Below are 22,334 nucleotides of genomic sequence, written 5' to 3'. Positions count from 1 at the left end.
GTATTCTTTAAAAAAAAAAAAAAGCCTTTATTATGAAATACAAAGACAGCTGAGAAACTACTCCAGATTAAAGTGGGCTAAGGAGACATCACAGTGAATACGATAAACAGGTGGTCGCAACCTGGATGTGTGTTGGAGAAAAATAATGCGATAGGGACAACATTGGGGACAACTGTCAAAACTGGGGGATGGACTGCAGATTAGAGTATTAAGTGTCCTGAATCTGTTAACAGTACTACAGTTATATAAGAGGATATCCTTGTTCTTAGGAAATGCACAGTGAAGTATTAAGGGATGAATGTTGTCTGCTCTCAGATGATTTAGTCACACACACACACACACACACACACACACACACACACACACCTTTGAAATAACATTATTGATAATTGAGTCTCCGTTTTACACTATAATTATATTATCCTCTTGTATAATCCATTAGCTTGTACAATTTTTTTTTAAACTAGTAAATCGCTAAACTTTATAAAGTAACACTCTTGGTGCTATCATAAGATGTGAACCCCCCATATGATCAACAACATCTACTTGTACCTCAAATTTCTAGCTAAGCTTCTCGCTGAAGCAGTTCAGGAAGACAGTTGAGGAAATGTAAACCAATATTCATCCAGGGGCTCAATCTATTTTGTTAAAGGGCAAACGATCTCACGAACCATTTGGTTCTTTTCCAAGTTTTTCATTCTTTAATCTGTTTTCTTTCCTTTCATGTAAAGGGTATGATCTTGGTACCCATATTTCATTTTAGTCTTGGCACCTCAATTTCATTAAAGACTATTATGTATCATTTGCAACTTGATTACTGGTTTTCCAGTTATAGGTACCATCATCTTCCTCACAAACAAGCTCCTGAATGTACCATGTCTATATTTCTAATAGAAGCAGAATGGCTTTTAATACAAAAATGCATGTTCAAAATACTAATACATTTGCAAATACTTGCAGGTGTGTTTATCATCTGACACTGTAGACATCTATTCCAACCTGGCTTGTATTTTGTGTGTGTGTGTGTGTGTGTGTGTGTGTGTGTGTGTGTGTGTGTGTGTGTAACTGGGAATTTAACCCAGTTACCTCTGAACTACATCCCTAGCCCTTTTTATTTTTGTTTTGAAAAAGGGTCTCACTCAGTTTCTGAGAGTCTCAATAAATTGCTGAGACTGGCCTTGAACCTGCAATCTGCCCATCTCAGCCTCCCAAGTACTAAGATTATAGGTATGTGCTGCCATGCCTGGATTCTCTGGATCCTTTGTTGTATATTTAATTATGAAGAGCTTTTAAAATCTTGACACTAACTATACACCAATTATACAAGAAATTGTGGGGGTAGGACTCAATAACTGGTCTTTCTAAAACCCTCTATGTGACTCCACTGTGTAGCCAAGTTTGAGATTTCTAGATCAAGCATCCATAATGAAAGAGAAGTGTTCAGTTTATGTATAGATTCAAACGGTGCACAACAGTGTTTCAGCATGAACTGAGAACTATGGTAAGATACATTCCATTGGTGAGTGAAGGAAGGTACATATGTACACGGGAAGAGGAAACTGAATGAAGAGCCAGGATGTGTTCACATGAATGTAATACCTAGTAAGTACATGGAGAGATCTCCTAGGGTGGCAAAGAATCAGCCCAATGACAGGTTCTGAGAAGCAGCATGGTTGAGAAAGGCGACTCTGTGGAGAAAATGGTGTAAACAGAAAAGTGATAGGTGTGTTCAGGAAATAATGAGATGACCCTCTAGCTAGAGTGGAAGGTTTACTCTTCAGAGGAGAAACAGCTGGAGGTGTAGGCTCAAACACTAGATGTAGACCTGACCCAGCAAGGCAAAACAGCTCGTATGGTGTGAAGTCTCCTAAGGAGCATGAGGAAGTGACCAGCTGATAACAGCCCTTTGGGAAGACTGAGTAGACAGAGCTACTCAGTGATTTTTTTTTTTGGTGGGTGGAGACTAAAACTCAGTCTACGAATAGAGTAATAATAAAGCAAGTGATGTAAAATTGTAGCTAGAGATGAAACAATGTAACAATTAACCTGTCTTTTCAGTTTTCAACAAAGTCAAAACCTGCTAAAAATAGTGTGGATCTCAGTTGTGGGAACTATATGGAAGAGAAACTGAGCAACCTGGAGGATTAGTCTCCTTCTACCCCTGTTTGACCCATTTGTGTGGTTCCTACCTTACAAGTGTAATCCCTTCTGTGAAACCTAAGTGTTTTTGTTTTACATAAAAGCTACTCATGGAAAATGAGGACTAGAAAATTTAATTTTCTAGAACAAAGTTTTAGGCCAGAAAAATTCTTTCTCACACTATTTTTGAATAAGAAGGTTTCTGAATTGCTCAGTAATCCCTGGGTCATATTAGCAATTGAACACTCTTAGAACTCAAGAAGGTACCAGGGCACTCACTCGTTCATTCATTCATTCATTCATTCATTCATTCACTCAATATTTATCAAACAAATACCATTTGCTACTGTTCTGGACAGGGAGAATACAACAAAGTCCCTTTTCTAAAATTAGCTGAAGTGGCAGTCTAGAGCTACATGATTTATGCTTGGCTGATTAAAATGTCCTTCTATAGGCTTTAAAAATATTGAACAGTAACAGTGACAAAGTTAAGATCCCTTGTATAATAAACTAAAAGTATCAGAAGAAAGTATAGTACAGGGTAATATTTTTAAAAACTGTATTTATATGCTATGACTAGTAAAAGTTTATTCAAGCCAGTGCTTGGCATAGGATGTGCTTGATAAAAATTAGTTTAAAGGTGCTGCTGAACAGGATGGAGTTCAAAGTGAGGCAAGAGGCAGCTATCATTCACATTTAAGTAGAACAATGAGGTCATTTCAGGAGTTGTGTACTAAAAGCCTAATGGAAAAGAGACACGCCCAGGTACCTGAGCTTCTGAGCCAATACTATCAAGACCTGACCACAATGACCACTTGTGAAATGGCATCTCCTGAAATCGTTACATCATAGTCATTCACAAAAGCAATGTTCAAGCTGTACACAGGGCTACCACAGACACTTGGAACCCAGAGGTTGGCTACATGTATTCATTTTAATACCAAGACTACAGAGAAGTGCTTTTTGTAAAATTGCCATTTTATAAATATCAAGTTGCATTAATTAGAAGTATCTGTGACAAAATGAATCTGAGCTTACATAGATAGATAAAATAGCCACATAAAAGTGATTCTTCTTTTTCTAAGTCATTATCATTTCTACTTTACAGACAATTCCCATTTTCCCTCTGTGTTGAAGAAAAAACATCAACTATCCAAGTCCCCTTCTTCTCTCTGCCTTTTCTTTCCCCCAAGAGGAGTCTTACCTGCATAATGTACTGGGATCTCTATCTTTGGCCCAATGACATAGTGGCCCTCCTCCAGGCTGTGGGCGGTGATGGTGGTCCACTGCCGGCATGAATGGATGAGCAGATAGTCATTCTCCCGCAGCCCTTCTACACACTCTCCTGAAAAACACAATGGTACTTAAGAACCAGAAACCACAGCTGCTGGCCCCACACTCTGCAATGACATCTCCTTAGTTAAAACTGCACTGACACAAAAGTTGACATTCCTCCCAACATGACAGTTTACCTTCAAGGTGGTTAGGAAAAAAGAAAAAGTATTCCATGCCAAGTTGAAAACTACATAGGAGGCTATAAAAAATGTTTCCCACCTACTTGGCAAATCAACATTCAAATACTTGATCATACATAAGTGATTATATTTCAAAGATAATAAATGTTTTTAAGCTGCCTGTACTATTTCAGTGCTTTGTATATATTACTTCATGCAATAAGATAACTTAAGTAGATATTGCTCCTTCTTTACAGGTGAAAAAAATCAATGTTCAGAATGTTAAATGGTTTATCTAAAATTCACAGATTCAATAAGCAAAAAAGTGGGACTTCAAATGTAGACCAGATTGATTCCAAAGCATATGCTCTTAATCACTACAATAAAGGTATCAAAAATAAACCTTACATCTCCACTGGAAGAGCCTCTATTTTTCCTTTTAAACTTTATTATGTCTGCCAGTTCTCTCTAGCCTCCTACAAAATCTTCCAATCAATTAAGCATGATAAAGTTTTATGTCTTACAAACAAAATTATTTATTTTAATATTTTCTGAAGTACCTTTCTAGCCTTTGAATTGATAACAAATTGTTCCAAGAGAAATCCACTCCCTAAAATGTAAAGAATGCTTTTCAGATGTCGACACAATCCACCCAATTATTTTGGGTTAGTCCTTTTACTGAAAAGGCTTATTACTTTATTTTTTATTTTTATGTGAATCATATTGAAAATGGCATACATTCAGATTGTACGTGGGGCCCTCTCTCCCCCACTTCCCCTTCTCCCCCTCCCAACAATGAGTATCCAGGTTAACCATGCTACATTCATACTTTTAGACATATTCGAATGTAGCTCCTCCATTAATCAACCTCAGCCTTCTTCGTCTCCTACCCTTCCATTTCAGCTTTGCTGAGGTTTCCTCTCCATTATCTGGAGTCCCTCTGGTATTCCTAATAGTACCTAGTTTGGGTACATTAGAGAAAACATATGTCCCTTCTCTTTCTGTGCTCGGCTGATCTTACTTAACATAATGTTCTCCAGGTCTTTCCATATTCTTGCAAATGACATAATTTTGTTCTTTATAGCTGAGTAGAATTCCATTGTGTGTATTTCCCATAATTTTGCAATCTATTCATCTGTTGATGGAGACCTAGGTTGGTTCCATATTTTGGCTCTTTATGAATTGTGCTGCTATGAACATGGGTATGCATATGTTACTGTAGTTCTCTGATTTGAACCCCTTTTGAAAGATACCCAGTAGTGGTATAGCCAGATTATATGGTGGATCTACTCCCAGTTTTCTAAGGAATCTCCACATTGATCTCCATAGTGGCTGAACTACTTTGCATTCCCACCAATAGTGTAAAAAAAACTCCTCTTTCCCCACATCCTTGCCAGCATTTGTTGTTGTTTGATTTCTTTATGCTTGCCACTCTGATGCGGTTAGATGGAATCTCAGCATTGCTTTGATTTGCACCTCCCTAATGGCTAAAGATGTTGAACATCTTTTCATGTATCTATTGTCCATTTGTATCTCTTCTTTTGTAAAGTGTCTATTCAGTTCAGTTGCCCATTTCTTGATTGGGTTGTTTGTTTTGCTAGTGTGGAGACTTTTGAGCTCTTTGTATATTCTGGATATTCGCCCTCTATCAGAGTGGTGTCTGGTAAAGATCTTCAACATACACAAATCAATACACATTATTCACCTCATAAATAGAACTGAGAACAAAAACCATATGATCATATCAACAGATGCTGAAAAAGCATCTGACAAAATCCAGTACCCATTCATGTTAAAAAAAAATACTGCAAAAAATTGGAATAGAAGGAACGTATTTCAATACCATTAAAGCAATATACAATAAACCCAAAGCCAACATCATACTGAATGGGGAAAAACTGCAAGAATTTCCTCTAAAATCAGGAACAAGACAAGGATGCTCATTATCACCACTCCTTTTCAGTATAGTCCTTGAGATTCTTGCCAGAGCAATAAGACAAGAGAAGAAAATCAAAGGAATTCAAATAGGAAGAGAAGAATTAAATTATCCTTATTTTCATATGACATGATCCTTTATCTGGAAGACCCAAAGAACTCAACAAAAAGACTATTGGAACTCATTAACCAATTCAGCAAATTTGCAGGATACAAAATCAATGTAAAGAAATCAGTTGCTTTTCTATATGCCAACAGTGAATGCACAATGAAAGAAATAAAGAAAATAATTCTATTCACTATAACCTCAAAACCAATAAAATATCTAGGAATAAACCTAACCAAAAATGTAAAAGATCTCTACAATGAAAACTATAAAACATTAAAGAAAAAAACTGAAGATGACCTTGGAAGACAGAAAGATCTCCCTTGCTCATGGATAGGCAGAAGGGGATAGAACCCAGGGCACTCTATCTCTGAGCTATACCCCCAGCCATTTTTAATTTTTGTTTTTGAAACAAGGTCTCACCAGGTTGCTGAGAATCTCAAGACTTGCTATGGCTGTCCTTGAACTTGTGATCTTCCTGTCTCAGCCCCTCAAGTACTGAGATAAGAGGCATGCATCACTATTCTTGTCTGGCCTTCATTATTTTTGAGGTTAAGTTTATAACAATAATGAAGTTACTAGTGATGTAACTGCACATTTTGAGATGGCATCTATAGATCTATCTAAAATTATGAATCAGTACTCTTTTTTTAAAAAACGTGGGCACTACAAGTTGAACCCAGAGGCATTCTACTCAAAGCTATACCCTCAATCCTTTGTTATTTCTTGTTTTGAAAACAGGGTCTCACTAGGTTGCTGAAAGTCTCACTAAATTTCCAAGGCTGGTCTCAAACTTGCAATCCTCTGGTCTTAGCCTCCCAAGTACTGGGATTACAGATGTGTGTTGCCACACATAGCAAGATTCAGTACTCTTTAAATCAATAAAGAAGGCAGTAATGATCAACTTGGTTATCCCAACTATAAACAATCTAATTTGTTCCTAAACCAATAATCCAATTATGTTTACAGCAATCTTAATGCCAAAATGCTTTATCATTATGTTGAAAAATAGAAAGATCTAAAAGCTTTATTGTTTTTAGGTGAGGAGGTGACAAACTGATGTGGAAATAGAGGTACATTAGCAAAAGAGGCAGGCTGTAATTCACTGAGGGAAATTTCCAAACCATACTCTTGCTCTTCCAGCTTTGGAATGACCAGGCTTTTTCATAAAGACATCTCCTGAGGGTCCCTAGTACTCATGAGCTCTGTGCATACCCCAAGCATATTAGGATAGAAGGGAAAGATCTAGAAGCCTTTCTCCAAAGGAGAAATACAGCAGCTCCTCTCCATGCCCCCACCAGGAGAGGCACACTGAGTAGGTGGCAGAGTTAGGAGCTCCAGGTTCAGAGGGGCAGACCTGGTCAATGCTGTCCATGCGCACCACCTGGCACAGTGTGGTCTTAGGCAGGATCCTTTTTGGCACTTATAGGATGAGGCAACTACACTCCTGCTTCACAAAATGGTTATGAAAATGCACAGTGACATCAAAAAGCAAGTGCACATCACCAAGTCTGGAATATAAGGAGTGATTAGGGAACATCAGCTATTGGTTTTATTGTATGTGTTTTTCCCTAAAATGTATTCTTGATGTGAATAGTGTAATTTAGGTCACATTCTTCTTTAAAGAGTTAGGAAATTACCCTCAGAGCAGTCAAGCAACTTTCTTGGAGACGCACAGCTAATAAAGGGCAGAAACTGACTTGAAGGTCACTGTCCTTTACTTTGGAAATCTCAACAATAACCCAAGAAACAACGAGAAACTGACCTTCAGCTTGAAATTTTACTCATTTGCTCAATTAGTGTGGCAAGCACTGTTTCACAAACTAGAATACTTTGGTGAATAAAACAAAGCATTCAGTATCCAACAGGGAGGAGACAGCTAATTCCAACCATGAAAATCAATGACTATACTACAAATTAGAGGTGAGCTATACTATGGGAAAAAGAAAATCTAAAGGACGAGAGGATCACACATGTATAGAAGAGGGCAGTTTGCATTTCTGCTATTTTAAAATATTCCATATCCACTTATCCAACAAATATTATGTCGTATGAATAGACAGTGGGTAATGGGCAAAAATTCAAAGAGACTTGATTTCTGCGTTCAGTAGCCCACAGTCTCACTGATTAGATGTGCTCACAGGTAATTTTATGTAAGGCAGGGTAGAATCCATGCTCTACAAGAGAAACAAGAAATATATATTGGGGGAACCAACTGTGGTGGCTCTACCTGCAATCCTAGTACTTGGGAGGTTGAGACAGAAGGATGTAGATTTGCAGCTATCCTCGGGAATTTAGTGAGACCTCAGAAGCCTAATGAGACCCTATTTCAAAATAAAAGATTAAATTGGGCTAGAGTTGTAGCTCAGAGGTAAAATGCCCCTGAGTTCAACTCCCAGTCATAAAAAAGGAGGAGAAGGCAGCCGCAACAGGGGGACAGCAGCAGGCTGCCTAGGCGGCAGCACAGGAACAGAAGGAGGAAGAGCTGAAGAAGGAGACAGAGACTTCAGAAGATAAAGAAAAATAAAAGGAAAATACAGCATTTGGGTAGTTCCTTCTTTGATGAATGAGTTGGGCTCAGATGCGAGGAGGCATAGGGGAACTACTGAAGCATAAGAGAATGACCAAAGCTCTGCTTTAGAAAAATTAATCTGGTGGTGTTAAAAAAGATGGATGGGAGGAGGAGGAAACCAGAGCCATGGGGCACATGTAAGAAACACCGGTAGAACACACTGCCATCCAGGGAAATGAGAAAAATGTCCTCTCCTGAAACTAAATTGCTATATCATAAAAACCATTTTAATTTTATTCCACAGTGGGCCCTAAAGAAGCAGCCAAGAAACAACTGCAGTCAAGTTAATCAAAATGAAAATTTAATGGTGAATCCTACTGCTTGCTGGTATAGTAAACACTCTAGCAAGAGGATTCAGAATGTCTTTTGAAGACATAAAGTAGAAAGAAACCAATGCCTATTCTGGGGCTTATGCCTTCTTAACAACTGAACGGTAAGCATGCTTTAGGCAAAATAAGTTTCATAAAAATTGTCTAGAAATAAAATTTAATATAATCACACTTAAAATTATACTGGGGTAGGCCACTAATAGAGACAGTACATTAAACAAATTCATAAAGTAAACAACTTTTGTGATATAATTATCCTGTTGCTTAACTACTATGTCTATCATAAAATATATTTTTTAAATAATGGAGTAACAAGAAGTGTAAGATATCTGTGTATTAAACTTCAAAATATGTGAACACCATCCTGCACTGTCTCCACAGCTAGCATGCCTCTAGGATATAAATCTGCCTGGTTTGACCTTGATCTCTTCAACATTAAGTCTTACATACCTGTTAGAATAATTTTTAAAATGAGGATAACTTCAAAGTAAGTCCTGCTTTAGAAAAATATTCAATTTCAAAATTCGAAATAAGTCTTTATAAGCTGGACATGCAACAATGAAAGCTCTCTGTTCTGTCCTCTGGCCTCAGGGCCGGCATCTTCTCCCCAGTAACCTTCCCTCCCTCTCACCATCTTTCAGTGTTTCCCCTTCACCTCAGTCCTGCCTGCAGCAGTTAAGGCTCCATCCTTAGCCTATTCTTTCTCCTTTACAATCTTACACATTTCTCAAGGGTTTAATTAGTCACAGACAACTCCTCAATCCATGTTACCAACTGATGATAGCTATTCTCAGCATTTATTCTAGACTTTGTTTCTGTAGATTTCTACTAAATATCTTCCTGCCATTCATTATGCATTATACATCTATATATCTGTTCAATCTATACTTACTAAAGACCAACCTGGCCATGTAGTGGTGAACCAAGCATTTGCCCTCAAAGAGCTGATCTCTTGGGGTTTCCAATCTTCAAATTTACATAAATATTGCTATAGATAAAAAATTTAAAACACAGTATCCTATTCTGCTCACATGCCATAATGGTTCCCATTCATCGCTTGGCCCACTACTCAAGGCTCCATGGTCTTCCACCTTATGCCTCCCTTACACCAGGCTCTAAAGGGAACCGTTCTCTCTGCTCATGTACTTGCCACATCCTCACATAACTGGGTAGTCTCCTTACTTTCATTCCCTGGCCAGGCCTTTCTCTACCCTCCAATCTTATCCTACGCACTCTTAAAGACCAGCTCAGATACTACCTTCATGAATATATTCCTGATTCTAATCCTACCTGTTCATTTAAAATGTACTGATTTTGTAACTCTGCTTATATTCTAAACAAACTGAATTTATAAATGTTTTAGACAATGAGCACATAGATCAACTTTTTAATATTTACATATTGATATGTAAATAAAATTATAATAAAAGTAATTTAAAACTATGGGAATGATAGTTTTATGTTTTCTCCCTTTAAAAATGGGTCTGTACATCGATCAGCTTTAAGAAACTCAGTTGAAGGGATGAAAGCATAAAGAGATTCAGAACCATAAATGCTGCTGTACAAGTTCTCTAGACCATCCCATTTACTCGTGCCCACAGCAGGGCCACAGAGTAGCCCGGACTCACTGATTTTAGGTCTTACTGTGCTATTAAAATGTTTTAGTATAATATTTATCTTAATTTAAAATATTTCCCCAACATTCAATTTTATGTTTTTTAATGTTGCTTATACCTATTTTAGTGTTGTGCACCATTAGAGTTGAACATATCTAAATTACTGCATAACTGGAATAGATCTGTGCGTGAATTATTTAGGATGTCTCTGATTCAGTTCAACTAGTTATGTAACATCTGATATAGTACGATCCAATTCTCTATTGAATTACTTCCATTGATTTTTTTTTGTTTCTAAACACAAAATACAGGTTGAACATCCCTAATCCAAAAATACAAAGTGCTCCCAAATCCCCAAATTTTTGAGTACCATCATGATGCCACAGTGAAAAAATTCTGTATTGACATGAAGTATAGAATTTCTTCATGTTGCAATTAAAATGCAGGTATAGTAGCCAGGTATGGTGGCACATTCTCTAAATTGTGTCATGATTATGGTACCTAGTAAATGAAGTGTTTTATTTCCCATGTTTGTGATACTTGGTTTTTAAGTGTTGTTTTTCATATCAGATTAACAGGCTCAATCAACGACTTGGCTCTGTAACGTCACTGAAGGCTTAATCCTTTGAACTCAGAGTACCTGACTCTGCAGAGCAATCACATAACCTTATATTGCTGATTTTTTTTTTTTTTTTTTTTTTTGGTACTGGAGATGGAACCCAGGGGTATTCTACCTCCAAGCTACAGCCCAACTGTATTTTAATTTTTTTTTTTTAATTTTGAAACAAAGTCTGAGTTGCAAAGGAACTCATTAAGTGTTGAGGATGGCCTCAAACCTCAATCTTCCTGTCTCAGCATCCTGAATGCTGGGATTACAAGTGTGCACCATCACACCCGGCCTGATTCATTTTTTAAGTATGGTTTTATTCCCAATTTGCTCACTAGTAGGACAATGTCTATGTTGGACAGTCACATATTTCTGAATGATTAATAAAGCCCCAGTGAAATAATCAGAGTTGTTAACACATGTGCAATGAGAATTGGGTTGACCCAAGTGGGTATTGTTTTAATCTGTTGTAGACATAAACTTGTCCTTGTGTCTAGCTAAATCGATTAACAATGGGCAGATTAACAGCTTCTGTGATTTCTATGTTGCTGCTTACTCCAAATCTAATTTATTAGTTGTGAGTTTTCTCACTTTCCCAGTGTCAACAGGCAAGCTGGTGCGGTGATAATATTTTATTTGTGCTTCCTTGCTGTTAGTAAGTAATATAGTATAATTATGTGTTTACTTGACCTTACAATCCTTTCATGTAGAAGGTAAACTTACTGAGTCAGTTAAATACTCAAGCCACTGCATTTCTCTTAAAACTTAAACATTTTGAAAAGTATCTTGGTGGCAAGAGCTGATCACCAAACAAATTTCCTCTTCTTCCCAGGCACAGGGAAGTTCACATTGTCACCTCACTACTCACTGACTACTGGTATAGCTAATAGTGTGAGCAGAACCCTGCCTTACCCATGGAGCAGCTCGCAAGCGATCCTCCATGCAATGCTAAATACTGATTCCCAAGAACACCTTGGAACAAACTGAAGATAGCACAGCTGCCAGCAATCTGGGTTCCTTAATTAACACAGGGTGGAACAAACCACTTACCCCAAATACACACAGAGCAGCAAGAAATATCCTTCTGTAATGGTAGCCCAGGGACATGTTGCAGCTTTCCATTTCTGTTACAGGAGTTAGTCTACTCCAATAAAGCATCTATACACATAACCTTCAGCACCAACAAAGCCTTCTAATTATAAAGCTCACAAACTTCTGTTAAAGGTTATTCTTTCTACATATTCTTCATTATAAACTTTCCTTTATTTCACAAACACTAAAACCAATATAATGTAGCATTGTGATCATATTTCTTTGCCTCAAGGGACTAGAGCCCAAATGACCTGGAGAGAATGAAAGGATGTATGTGGGGGGAAGAGATGAATAGGTGATGTCACAGCAAGCTCTCACCAAACAGAAAGAGCAATCACAGAATCAAAACATTAAAACCTTGTCTGCAATGAAAAGGTGGGAGAGTATTCCAAAGAGGAACTATTATATAGTTCACTCTGAACTACATTATGATTTGAGACTCCAATGTACCAAATATATTTAAGAAGAAAAACAAAATAAAAATATATAGAACTGAAAAAGAAGGAATAGATATTGGTATCAATAAAATACAGGTAGTCCATCTGCAGCCAATTTATAAGAGCTTCCCCAACCCCAAAGAATCCAACGAAGAAGAAAAAAAAAGCTTCTGGCACACAGTGTGAATAAAAGTTAGTGTCCTTAATATGCACACACACAGTGAGTAATTTTGGTACCCTAGAAGTCACTGATATCATTCCACTATCCCAAGTGATCCTCCAAGATGTGCATTCCCTCTCATCCAGTTTGGCATTTCTAGGCACTACCATTTTGTGAACACTAAGACATATCCATCCCATGGCACAGAGAAAGGGCTCTGAAAAAGGGCAACTACTACAGTTAATTTTACCACCTGAGTACCACCTGAGTTTAGTAGATGTCCTGTTCTAATTTCTTCCAAAAATGAGGACTTATCCGATTGTCTCAGGGCCCTTTGTATGAGGAGAGGACCCGGAAGATACCAGTTCTGCCCTCAGGTTTCAAGTTCACTATAATCATCTGGAGACTTATAAAATCTTCAGAAGGGGAGGTGGAAGGCAGGGCAGGTTCTCTGTAAGACCAATGGGATCAGATCTTTGGGGGTGGGCCTGAAAGAGTTCTGTGTACTCTGAAATCTTTCAGGTGTCCTAATGTGCAACCATAGATAGAGCAAGGGCCCTGGAGACTTTATCCCACTGGTGACTCAGTTCTTGCACCTGTTTTGAGAAGGGAAAGAGATGATATGTGTCAGGTGCTTAAAAGTATTAGCCACACATTATGCTCTCCCAAAATGTTATCAAAATCACTGTCCCCAAATACCAGAGGTCACAACATTCTCTCAGGCAATTGAACTTGTGTATCTTTTGCTATCTTTTTTATTTTATAATAATTATAAATTATGTTATTTATATTATATATATATATATTTCATATTTCTCCAATTGGAGTGGCATTCTTTGGGAGTCAAGGACTCTGCTTTGTCCTCTTTACAGACTAGGCTCAATCACCCAGCTGCCATCAAACTACTGATGATAAATGACAGTCATTTTTTCACTATTTAGCCAATGCCTTTCATGGTTAAACTATGATGAAATTAAAGGTATTTTCCTTCTTTTTGCCTTATATTTTGCAATTAATACTGAAGGTGATTCTATTTTCTCAGATCTGTTTTTATATTTAAGCCTTTTTTCTAGTAGGTTATTATTGATTTAACCACAGTAATTCCTATTAGTTTTGCTGTTTTTATGATTTACTTTTCACTAGAGAGTGGCATAGATTGCTAGACATCCACTATTATCTCATTCACTCTGCATCTTCATTAATAGTCCCCTTTTATTGACTGAAAACATGAATTCAGAATACTGTTCCTAGTCTCCATAGCAATTAGGTATGACAATGTATCTAAGTTATAGCCTATACAATATAGTAGATGTGATATGCATAACTTCCATGACCATCTTTAAAATTTTTTTTAAATCTTTTAAAAAATAATCTTCAACAATATAAAAAAATTCACTGATTGAAGTTTACAAATCAATGGTTTTAATATATTCATAGAGTTCTGGTATCATTACCAGTCTATTTTAGAACACTTGTTATCACTCCTAAAAGAAACCACATACTTATTAGTAGCCATTCTCTAGTCCCAACTCAGTCTTGGGCAACTATGAATCAACTTTTCTATAAAATTATAAAACATATGGCCTTCTGTATCTGGCTTCTTTCAACTGGCATGTTTTCAAGGTTTACCTAATGTTGTTGTACATCTCAGTACTTTATTCCTTTTTATGGCCAAATAACTCAATTACATGGACATACCACATTTTGGTTATTCATTCATCAGATGACAAACAAGATTATCTCGCTTCTGTGCTTATTAAATAATGTGTTATGAATACTGGTCTACAAGTGTTTGCATAGACTTGTTTTCATATTGCTGGAGTGCTACTGCTGGGTCATATAATAACTCTAAATCTAACTTTTCAGCCTGTAACCATTGCTGCTCTGCAGGCTAACGCAGAGGCTCACAAATTTGAGGTCTGCCTGGGAAACTTAGTGAGACTTGTCTCAAAATAAAATTTAAAAAAGGCTGGAGCTATAGCATAGAGGTAGAATGCTCCTGATTTCAAACCTCAGTACTTCAAATACAAATGAAACAAATAAATTAGTTTAACTTTTCAAGGAATCAACAGTCTGCTTTCCCAAATGGCTGCATTATTTTACATTCCCTTTAGCAATGAGTGAGGACTCCAGTGGGTAAAATACTCGCCCACACTGGCTACTATCCATCTTTTCAATTACAACTATTCCAGTAGGTATGAAGTAGTGTCCCACTGTGGTTTTGATTTGCATTTCTCTAACACTTAGTGATCGGAAATATCTTTCATATGTATGTGTTCAATCTGTATATCAATTTAAAGAGGATTGTCATATTAACACTAATACCTCTGATCCATGAACATGAGATGTTTTTCCATTTATTTAGATCTTATTTATTTCAATGATGTTTTATAGGTTTTTTATTGTCTTGTCCTTTTTCTGTTGAATTTATTCCTTTGTATCTTATTCTTCTGGGTGACATTTGAATTGGAATTCTTTAAATTTATTTTTGGGATGCTCACTGCTAATGTACAGATAATTATTTTGTTTTTTTTTTGAGCCACTAGGGGTTGAACCCAGGGCCATTCTACCTCTGAGTTATATTCAGCCCTATTTTTTATTCTTTATTTTTAAACGGGGTTTCACTAAGATTCAGAGGGCCTCACTAGATACCTGAGGCTGGCTGCAAACCTGTGATCCACTTATTTCAGCCTCTCAAGTACTGGGATTAATTAATTTTGTGACTCTGCTGAACTTGTGTGTTAGTTTAGTAGTTTTTTTTTAAAATAATATATATTCCTGTCAGGTGTTGTGGTGCATGCTTATAATCCCAGCATTTGGGAGGCTGAGAAAGGAGGATCATAGTTCGAAGACAGCCTCAGCTTCTACTTAGTGAGGCCTTTTGTAATTCAGTGAGACCCTATTTCAAAATAAAGAATAAAAATAGGACTAGGGGTCTAACTAGGGGTGTAACAACTGTTACATGTATATGTATCCTTCTCTCCCCCAACAGCCCATCAGTTCTTCATGCCAATATCACTCCTTTTTCTGTCTTGTCTGAATTCCACAAGAGTGCTGGACAAAATATTAAGTTTGTAAACAATGGTTTTTAAGAGAACAATCTTCAGTATAAACTGGTGAATATTCACATCAAATAAATCTAAATATAAATTAAACATTAATATGAACTGGTACTCTAATTCAACACTTAAGGCCTTCAATGAAGACACAGTATTTTTTGTCTTTTTGTTTCCTTGCCCCCTGCCCCCTGCTGGTGCTGGGATTGAACCTAGGGCTTCATCCTGCATGCTGGTCAAGCTCTCTGTCACTGAATTACATATCCAGCTCCCAGCAAAATATTTTTTTCAAGTATCTCCTACTGATTTCTTTTATCTTAAATTTCAAGAAATCTATATTGTCAGCCGGGCGTGGTGGCGCACGCTTGTAATCCCCGCGCTTGGGAGGCAGAGACAGGAGGATCGCTCAGGTTTGAAGCCAGCTGCACGCGCTGGCTTAGGAGACCCTGTTTCCAAATTTAAAAAAAAAAATGTAAAAATAGGTCTGGGAGTGTAGCCCGGAGGTAGAAGGGCTTCCAGGAACCCCAGTACCACCACCAAAAAAAAAAAAAAAAAAGAAATCTATATTGTCAAAGGTACTATTTTTGGATGAATACTATATTCTTAAGTTCTAAACTAATGAAGAGTTGTGTTTTCATGTTTTATTTTTTACTGTGAAAAAAACAATAAGAAAAGAAGGAAATAGAGATTAATTTATATAAATCATTAAGTGGTAATGTGGTCAAAGAACTTCATGATGAAATCTAAGCAAAAAGGAACATTTGAAATAAAAGAGGAAAAAATATTGGGGGCATATTTTTAAATGAACCTTTTGACAAAGGACTCCTTTTTTAACAGTAGTTACTAGAAATCATACGTAATAGATTCCTGCTGTATGAAACAGAAGTATGCCTACTTAAGTCAAATCTGAAATGTTATGCTCTAAAATACTGAACCGTACCTAACATTAAAAGATAAGAATTCTATACCAAGCAACTTTTAGAAAAACGGGCGAGCAATAGTAGGTCCAGTATTTCTACAAACATTCAACATATATTAAATCTCCTAGCACAGTGCCAGAATGTACTGTGGAATGTTCCTGGCAGGTGGAGTGGCTCAGACTTCCATAGAAAAGTTATTCTCTGAAAACTATAATAATACAGGAAGTCTGATGTATTCAGTTTGCCCTCCAGGGATGAATGTTGAATCAAAGATCTTGCTTTTGGCGTGTGTGACTTGTAGTCATTACACCGTATGAGGAAATGCTCACACCATCCAAGACCCACAGAGACTGAGACCCACAACAACAGGCGGCATCATCGGCTCAGGTGCCAGCAGGCATGAGGCAAATAACCAGCTACATTTCTAGGATTTCTTCCTCTCTGCCCCACTCTCTAATAACTGAAATGAATGTAGGGTGACTAAAGGTAAGTGGGAAGCAGTGAGACAGCTGAGGAACAGCCAGGTTTGCAGTCAGATCTGAATTGTGGTTTTAATATTTATTAACCACATGACCTTGGGCAACATGCTTAACTTCTTCAAGCCTTGGTAAGGAAGTTGGGGTGACTGAATGAGAATAAAGATAAGGCTTTAGATAGTCCTGTGTGGAGAAAGAAGAATCCCCACATGACTTTGGCTTTATTTTCTTTCTCAATCAGTTCCATTCTTCCTATTAGCCTGACACCATATAGTTTCTTTGTCCCATAAGAAAATGTACTACTAAAGTGCAATGATTCACACCTTATTGTCATGTCAACAAACACAATAAAGGGGTGACTTTCACAGGTGTAAATGTCATGTAAAACTCATCGACTTTATTTCAAAAGGACAAACTAAGCTACAGGTCAAATATCAGAGATTTTCAGTGTCATTTTGTTTGCAAAGTTGGTTTAGGCTTCCTTTGAACTTTATTATATGACAAAAGATACATAAAATATGAAAGAATCTAATTAAGAAATATAATTCACTGCCATAAAAATTACACCACAGATAGTCAAGAAAATTGTGTGAATTGCATACTTTGACAATTTTAGAATATTCTCAGAGTAAATGAATCTCCAAAAATACTGCCTAGCCTTAATAATAAACCAGACAAAATTAAAAATAAGCAAAGAACCATACATAGATAGGACAATACTGAAAATCTAATGATGTTTCCAGTATCAATATATAAAATCAATGAATTTTAATAGTCTCTGTACATATAATAGTTTATATCTGTAAATCCCCTCTGCCGTATATACAATACAATGTGGTATAACACCAGGAAGCAGAATAAGGGGACATCTCAGAATTCTGCTCATCACAGACATTAAGCCAAGAAAGAAGCCAGTCATTCAGGTATAGGACAAGTATAGATTTTTTTTTTTTTTTTTTTGGTGGTGGTATGGGATTGAACCACCCCCAGCCTTATTTGATTTTTATTTTGAAAAAGCATCTCACTAGGTTGATAAGAATCTCACTACTTGCTGAGGCTGTCCTTGAACCTTTAATCTTTCTGTGTCAGCTTCCCATGTACAAGTATGCACCATTACTTCCAGCTCAAATATATAATTTAAGAGTAATATGGGTAAAACTGTTTATATGGAAACTTTCAAAGAGATTTTATGGGTAAAAGCAATCAACATAAATTTATACTTTGAGATATTATAAGAAGATAGTTGTTACCTTGGTTAAGGTGAGTGAAAAAGCCAAGTAGAAGGCGAGTAGGCTTCATTAGCATTCAGACAAGGCAAAACAAGCATATGTTACTCAGACTCAAGAAAGACAGAATCTGACCATCAGATAAATGTAATTGAGAGATGAATGCCACCAAAACCTATTAGTCTGGATTTAAAAACAAAATCTAAAATAATTTTCAACAATTTCACTTGGCTTTTAAAAGTTAATTGCATGTAATTAACACAGCTTTACATAGTTTCAAAATTATTACACTATATCTTAGGTCAAGACTTCTTTGCAATGCTCATTTGTTTGTACATTTCAACTCTAAACTGGAAGGAGAAAAAAAAGAGAGGAATTTTTTTTTCTCCCCCAAAAGAACTATATTAAGGCCCAGAGAATGAGTAAAATGGAAGAAAGTGATGGACATTTGCACTAAAGGCGTTAAAACTCCATTCAAACCCTGAAGCATCTCTACCTCCAGGACTGGGGCTGTCTACTGTCTAAGCACTAATGACTTTTTTATCCTACAGTCCTGACTCTAAACTGTCATTTGGGCTGGAATTTAACCTCTCAACCTGATTATGGGGCTCAGATCTCTCCTTTGCATCCTTTATCCATACAAATGACCACCAGGAAATCAGACACCTGTTGGTAAAGAAGATTTCTGTTCACTTTGTAAGAAACAGAATCCAAAGTTGAATGCAAGAGAACTTACAAGGTACTTAACTACATTGTGTGTGTGTGTGTGTGTGTGTGTGTGTGTGTGTGTGTGTGTGGTACTGGGGATTGAACCCAAGGGCATTCTACCTCTGAGCTACACCCATAGCCCTATTTTTTATTATGTTGAAACAGGGTCTCACTAATTTGTGCAAGGTCTAAGTAGCTGAGGCTGGCCAAGGATCTGCCATCCTCCTGTCTCAGCCTCCCAAGTACTGGGATTACAAGTGTGTGCCGCTACACCCAGCACTACACTGGCTTTATAAACATGGGCATTTTCTGCCATGGGGCTGTCTTCCTGGCAGAGAATCCACAACTCTGGGCTCTTCGGACTATTCCCATTTATGGTGAGGCTGGCATTCCTTCCCCAGGATCTGTGATCCATGTACCTATTTAAGAAAAATGCTTACACATACTTCTGGGGAGATATAGAAAGTGTCTAAATTCCACCCAGAATCCTTTGAATAGAGACAATTAAAAAGGGGTGGCTGAAACTATTCAATAAACCATCAGTTTGTCCTGCTAGCAGTTGTGCTTAAATTTATGTGCAGCTGTCAAGCATGGGCCTTCACTTCAGTAAGTGGCTTAATGTCTCTGAACCTCAGCTTCCTCATCCACAGAATGCAGATACTAATAGTATCTACTTTGTTGGGCTGTGGTAAGGATTCAATGAGCTTGTACACATTTAGGCACCTGCACGCAGTAAGTACTAAGTCTCAGCCAATGTGATTTATCATTATTCTATCTAAACACTTCTCAGCTCCATTCTCTTCTCCATTTCCCTTGTGCTTTTGGCTTGAATCAGGCGCTGGTACCTCTCTAGTCTAGTTTCCATTCTCCTGCTACTATTGCTGGAGTCTTCCAAATGTAAATCTGCTCACACTATTACCCTGCTTGGAAACCTTAAGAGAGTCTTCATTGCTCAGAGAAAAACAACCAAATTCTGGCCATGACCTGGATACAGTAATTACACTGGAAAAGTATAGGGGAAGCTTGGGCTAGGATAGGGCCTACAGATGAATACTGGCACAGCCTCTGTACCAGCTCAGGCCTCCATGGTTTTTCTCACACTTATCCTGTTGCCTAGAATGTCCTTCTTCTTCAGGCTGCCCATCCAGAAATTACAGAGGCTCTCCTCTGTTGTCTCTGGAAGAGATCTATTCTTGTTTACCTTCTTAAAAAGTCTAATGAACTGGGTGTAGTGGTACACACTTGTAATCCCAGCATTCAGGAGGCTGAGACACCTTCAGCTACTTAGTGAGGCCCTTTGCAACTCAGTGAGACTCTCTTTCTAAATAAAGCATAAAAAATAGGGCTGAGGGTGTAGCTCAGAGGCAGAATGCCCTTAGGTCCCATCCCCAGCACCGCAAAAAAAAAAAAAAAAAAAAAAAAAAAGTCTCTTCATACTCACAAATTAAATGCAGGTTACCTTTCCAGCGTAGCATCCACCTCATCCACCTCCAGCACGTGGCACAAACAGCTACCTGAAGTTCTCTGAAAGTCTCTTTAAGTTCTCTGCCTCTCTCCATGTGCCTCCTTCCTCCGGATGTGATGCATTATCCTTTCTCTAGGCCTGAAACCCCACCTTTAGTAAAGAATTGTTGCTCCTGGGTAAGTCACAAGATCTTGGAGGCACAGCTTTCTAAGATGCCCTTCTGTTACAGTCATATATAAAATGTCCCCTAAAGAGCTCACTTATTAATGTTTGAAGATGATGTGATTGAATCAGGAGGGCTGTACTCTCAGAAGTAGACAAATCCATTAATAAATTTTCCTGGGTGGCACTTGGTAGGTCAATAGGAGGTGGGTCCCTGGGGGTGTGGCCTGGTGATACACCTCCCCGGCTCCATCACTCTTTCTTCTGGCCTCCAGGATGTAAAAAGCAAAGTCCATGTGCCCTCCCTTGGCCTCCTGTTGCTATGCCCTGAGATCCAAAGTTTCCAGCCCCACATGGATTGAGCCTGAAACCATAAGAAAATAAATCTTCTTTCCTCTAAGTTATGTGGTCAGATCTCTAGATTATGGCTGTAAGAATGCTGACCAGGACCTCTTCCATCTTCCAACTACCAGATGGCACTTCTCTTTCCCATCTTGGCACTCAGTGCACATTGCCCCAGAATCCTTGTGAGTGTAGTGACATTCCCTATTTGTGCCTGCCTCCCGCACTAAGCTGGTGGCTCCAAGTCTTGGCAGCACAAGCACTTCACACTAGTGCTCAGCGCGAGCCTCCTGAAGAAGTTCCTGTCTGACAGCCCATGCGTTCATCTTCCATTCTTCAAACTCAGGTCAAAGCCTCACCACATAACACTCTTTCTTACAGAACAGAATCTGGTGGGAGAAAGGTTTTCTTTGGTCCATTACAAAGGGATTTTATTACTACACTGTTCAAAACTCAAAGGCTATTAATTCTTGGGTTAGACAGTTGAAAGAAAAATATAAAAAATTCATCTAATATGAGGCAGAAGGTATTTTCTATTTGTTTGATACCTGGGGTTGAACCCAGGGGCATTCTACTTCTGATTTATACCCCCAATCCTTTTTATTTTTTTTTAAACAAAGTTTCACTAAATTGCTGAGGCTGGCATTGAACCTGCAGTATTCATGTTTCATCCTCCCAAGTACTGAGATTACAGACGTGAGCCACCACATCCAGCTAGGCAAAAGTTTTTTAAAGCAAATACAATGGTAATGATTAAATTTGGAACCACAGAATTTATTTTAGAATTAGAAGGATGTATGGAAAACCTAAAGACCAAGTGCTTTTATTTTAGAATTGAGAAAATGTATACAAAGTTCCTAATCACTTTGTGCCAATATAAAAACTAATGCCCTGCTTCTCCGTCCCACATTTTATGCCACTTGAGAAGAAAAATGAAAAAGCTCATTCTATCACTTAAGTGGACACTCAGATTTCATACAAGCACATACAGAGTTCAATGAAGTTTATATCTCAGTGTACTGCCAAGGCTACAAGGCCTCCAAAGGTACTGGGAGGCCTCAGTCAGCTCGCTCTGGCAGGCTGAGTGCGATGCCCAGCCTGACACCAGCCGCGTGCTCCAGGTAAGTCACAAGCTCTTGGAGGTGGCTTTCTAATCTGCAATGTGAGAACAGTAGCTCTTTCATCAACCGTCGTAAGAATTAAATGGAAAGGATAGTGAGTGCATTCTGCAAACCATGCCACCCAAGTGCCAGTTATTGATAAAATAAAAGGTAAGTATTAGTTTACACTGGGCTTTTTTCAGTAATGAAAACCGGCTACAAGCTAACACTCTGCATATCCTTACCTCCTCTTTCTGTGACTCTAGCATTTGTTCTGCTCAAGAAAGCTGCACCAGGCCGGGCATGGTGGCGCACACTTGTAATCCCCGCGCTTGGGAGGCAGAGACAGGAGGATCACACAGGTTTGAAGCCAGCCGCGCGCACTGGCTTAGGAGACCCTGTTTCCAAATAAAAATGTAAAAATAGGTCTGG

The 22,334-nt window shown here is 38.0% G+C and overlaps 1 protein-coding gene across 2 annotated transcripts in view; it reads right to left on the bottom strand.

The window, feature by feature from the left end:
• The window catches only part of GAREM1 (GRB2 associated regulator of MAPK1 subtype 1), a gene marked incomplete at both ends in the record, with an annotated part of 211,800 nt that overhangs the window by 131,758 nt on the left and 57,708 nt on the right, over positions 1-22,334 (bottom strand). For both annotated transcript variants that reach the window (XM_080714495.1, XM_080714496.1), the window contains one exon: positions 3,344-3,484. In XM_080714495.1, coding sequence (XP_080570621.1) covers positions 3,344-3,484 — 141 coding nt within the window. The remainder of the gene's footprint in view (positions 1-3,343; positions 3,485-22,334) is intronic.

Source organism: Muscardinus avellanarius, assembly GCF_963383645.1.
Source record: "Muscardinus avellanarius genome assembly, chromosome: 17".
Classification (NCBI taxonomy): Eukaryota; Metazoa; Chordata; class Mammalia; order Rodentia; family Gliridae; genus Muscardinus; species Muscardinus avellanarius.
The sequence above is the reverse complement of the archived record's forward strand: the minus strand, read 5'-3'. Positions and strand labels throughout refer to the sequence as shown.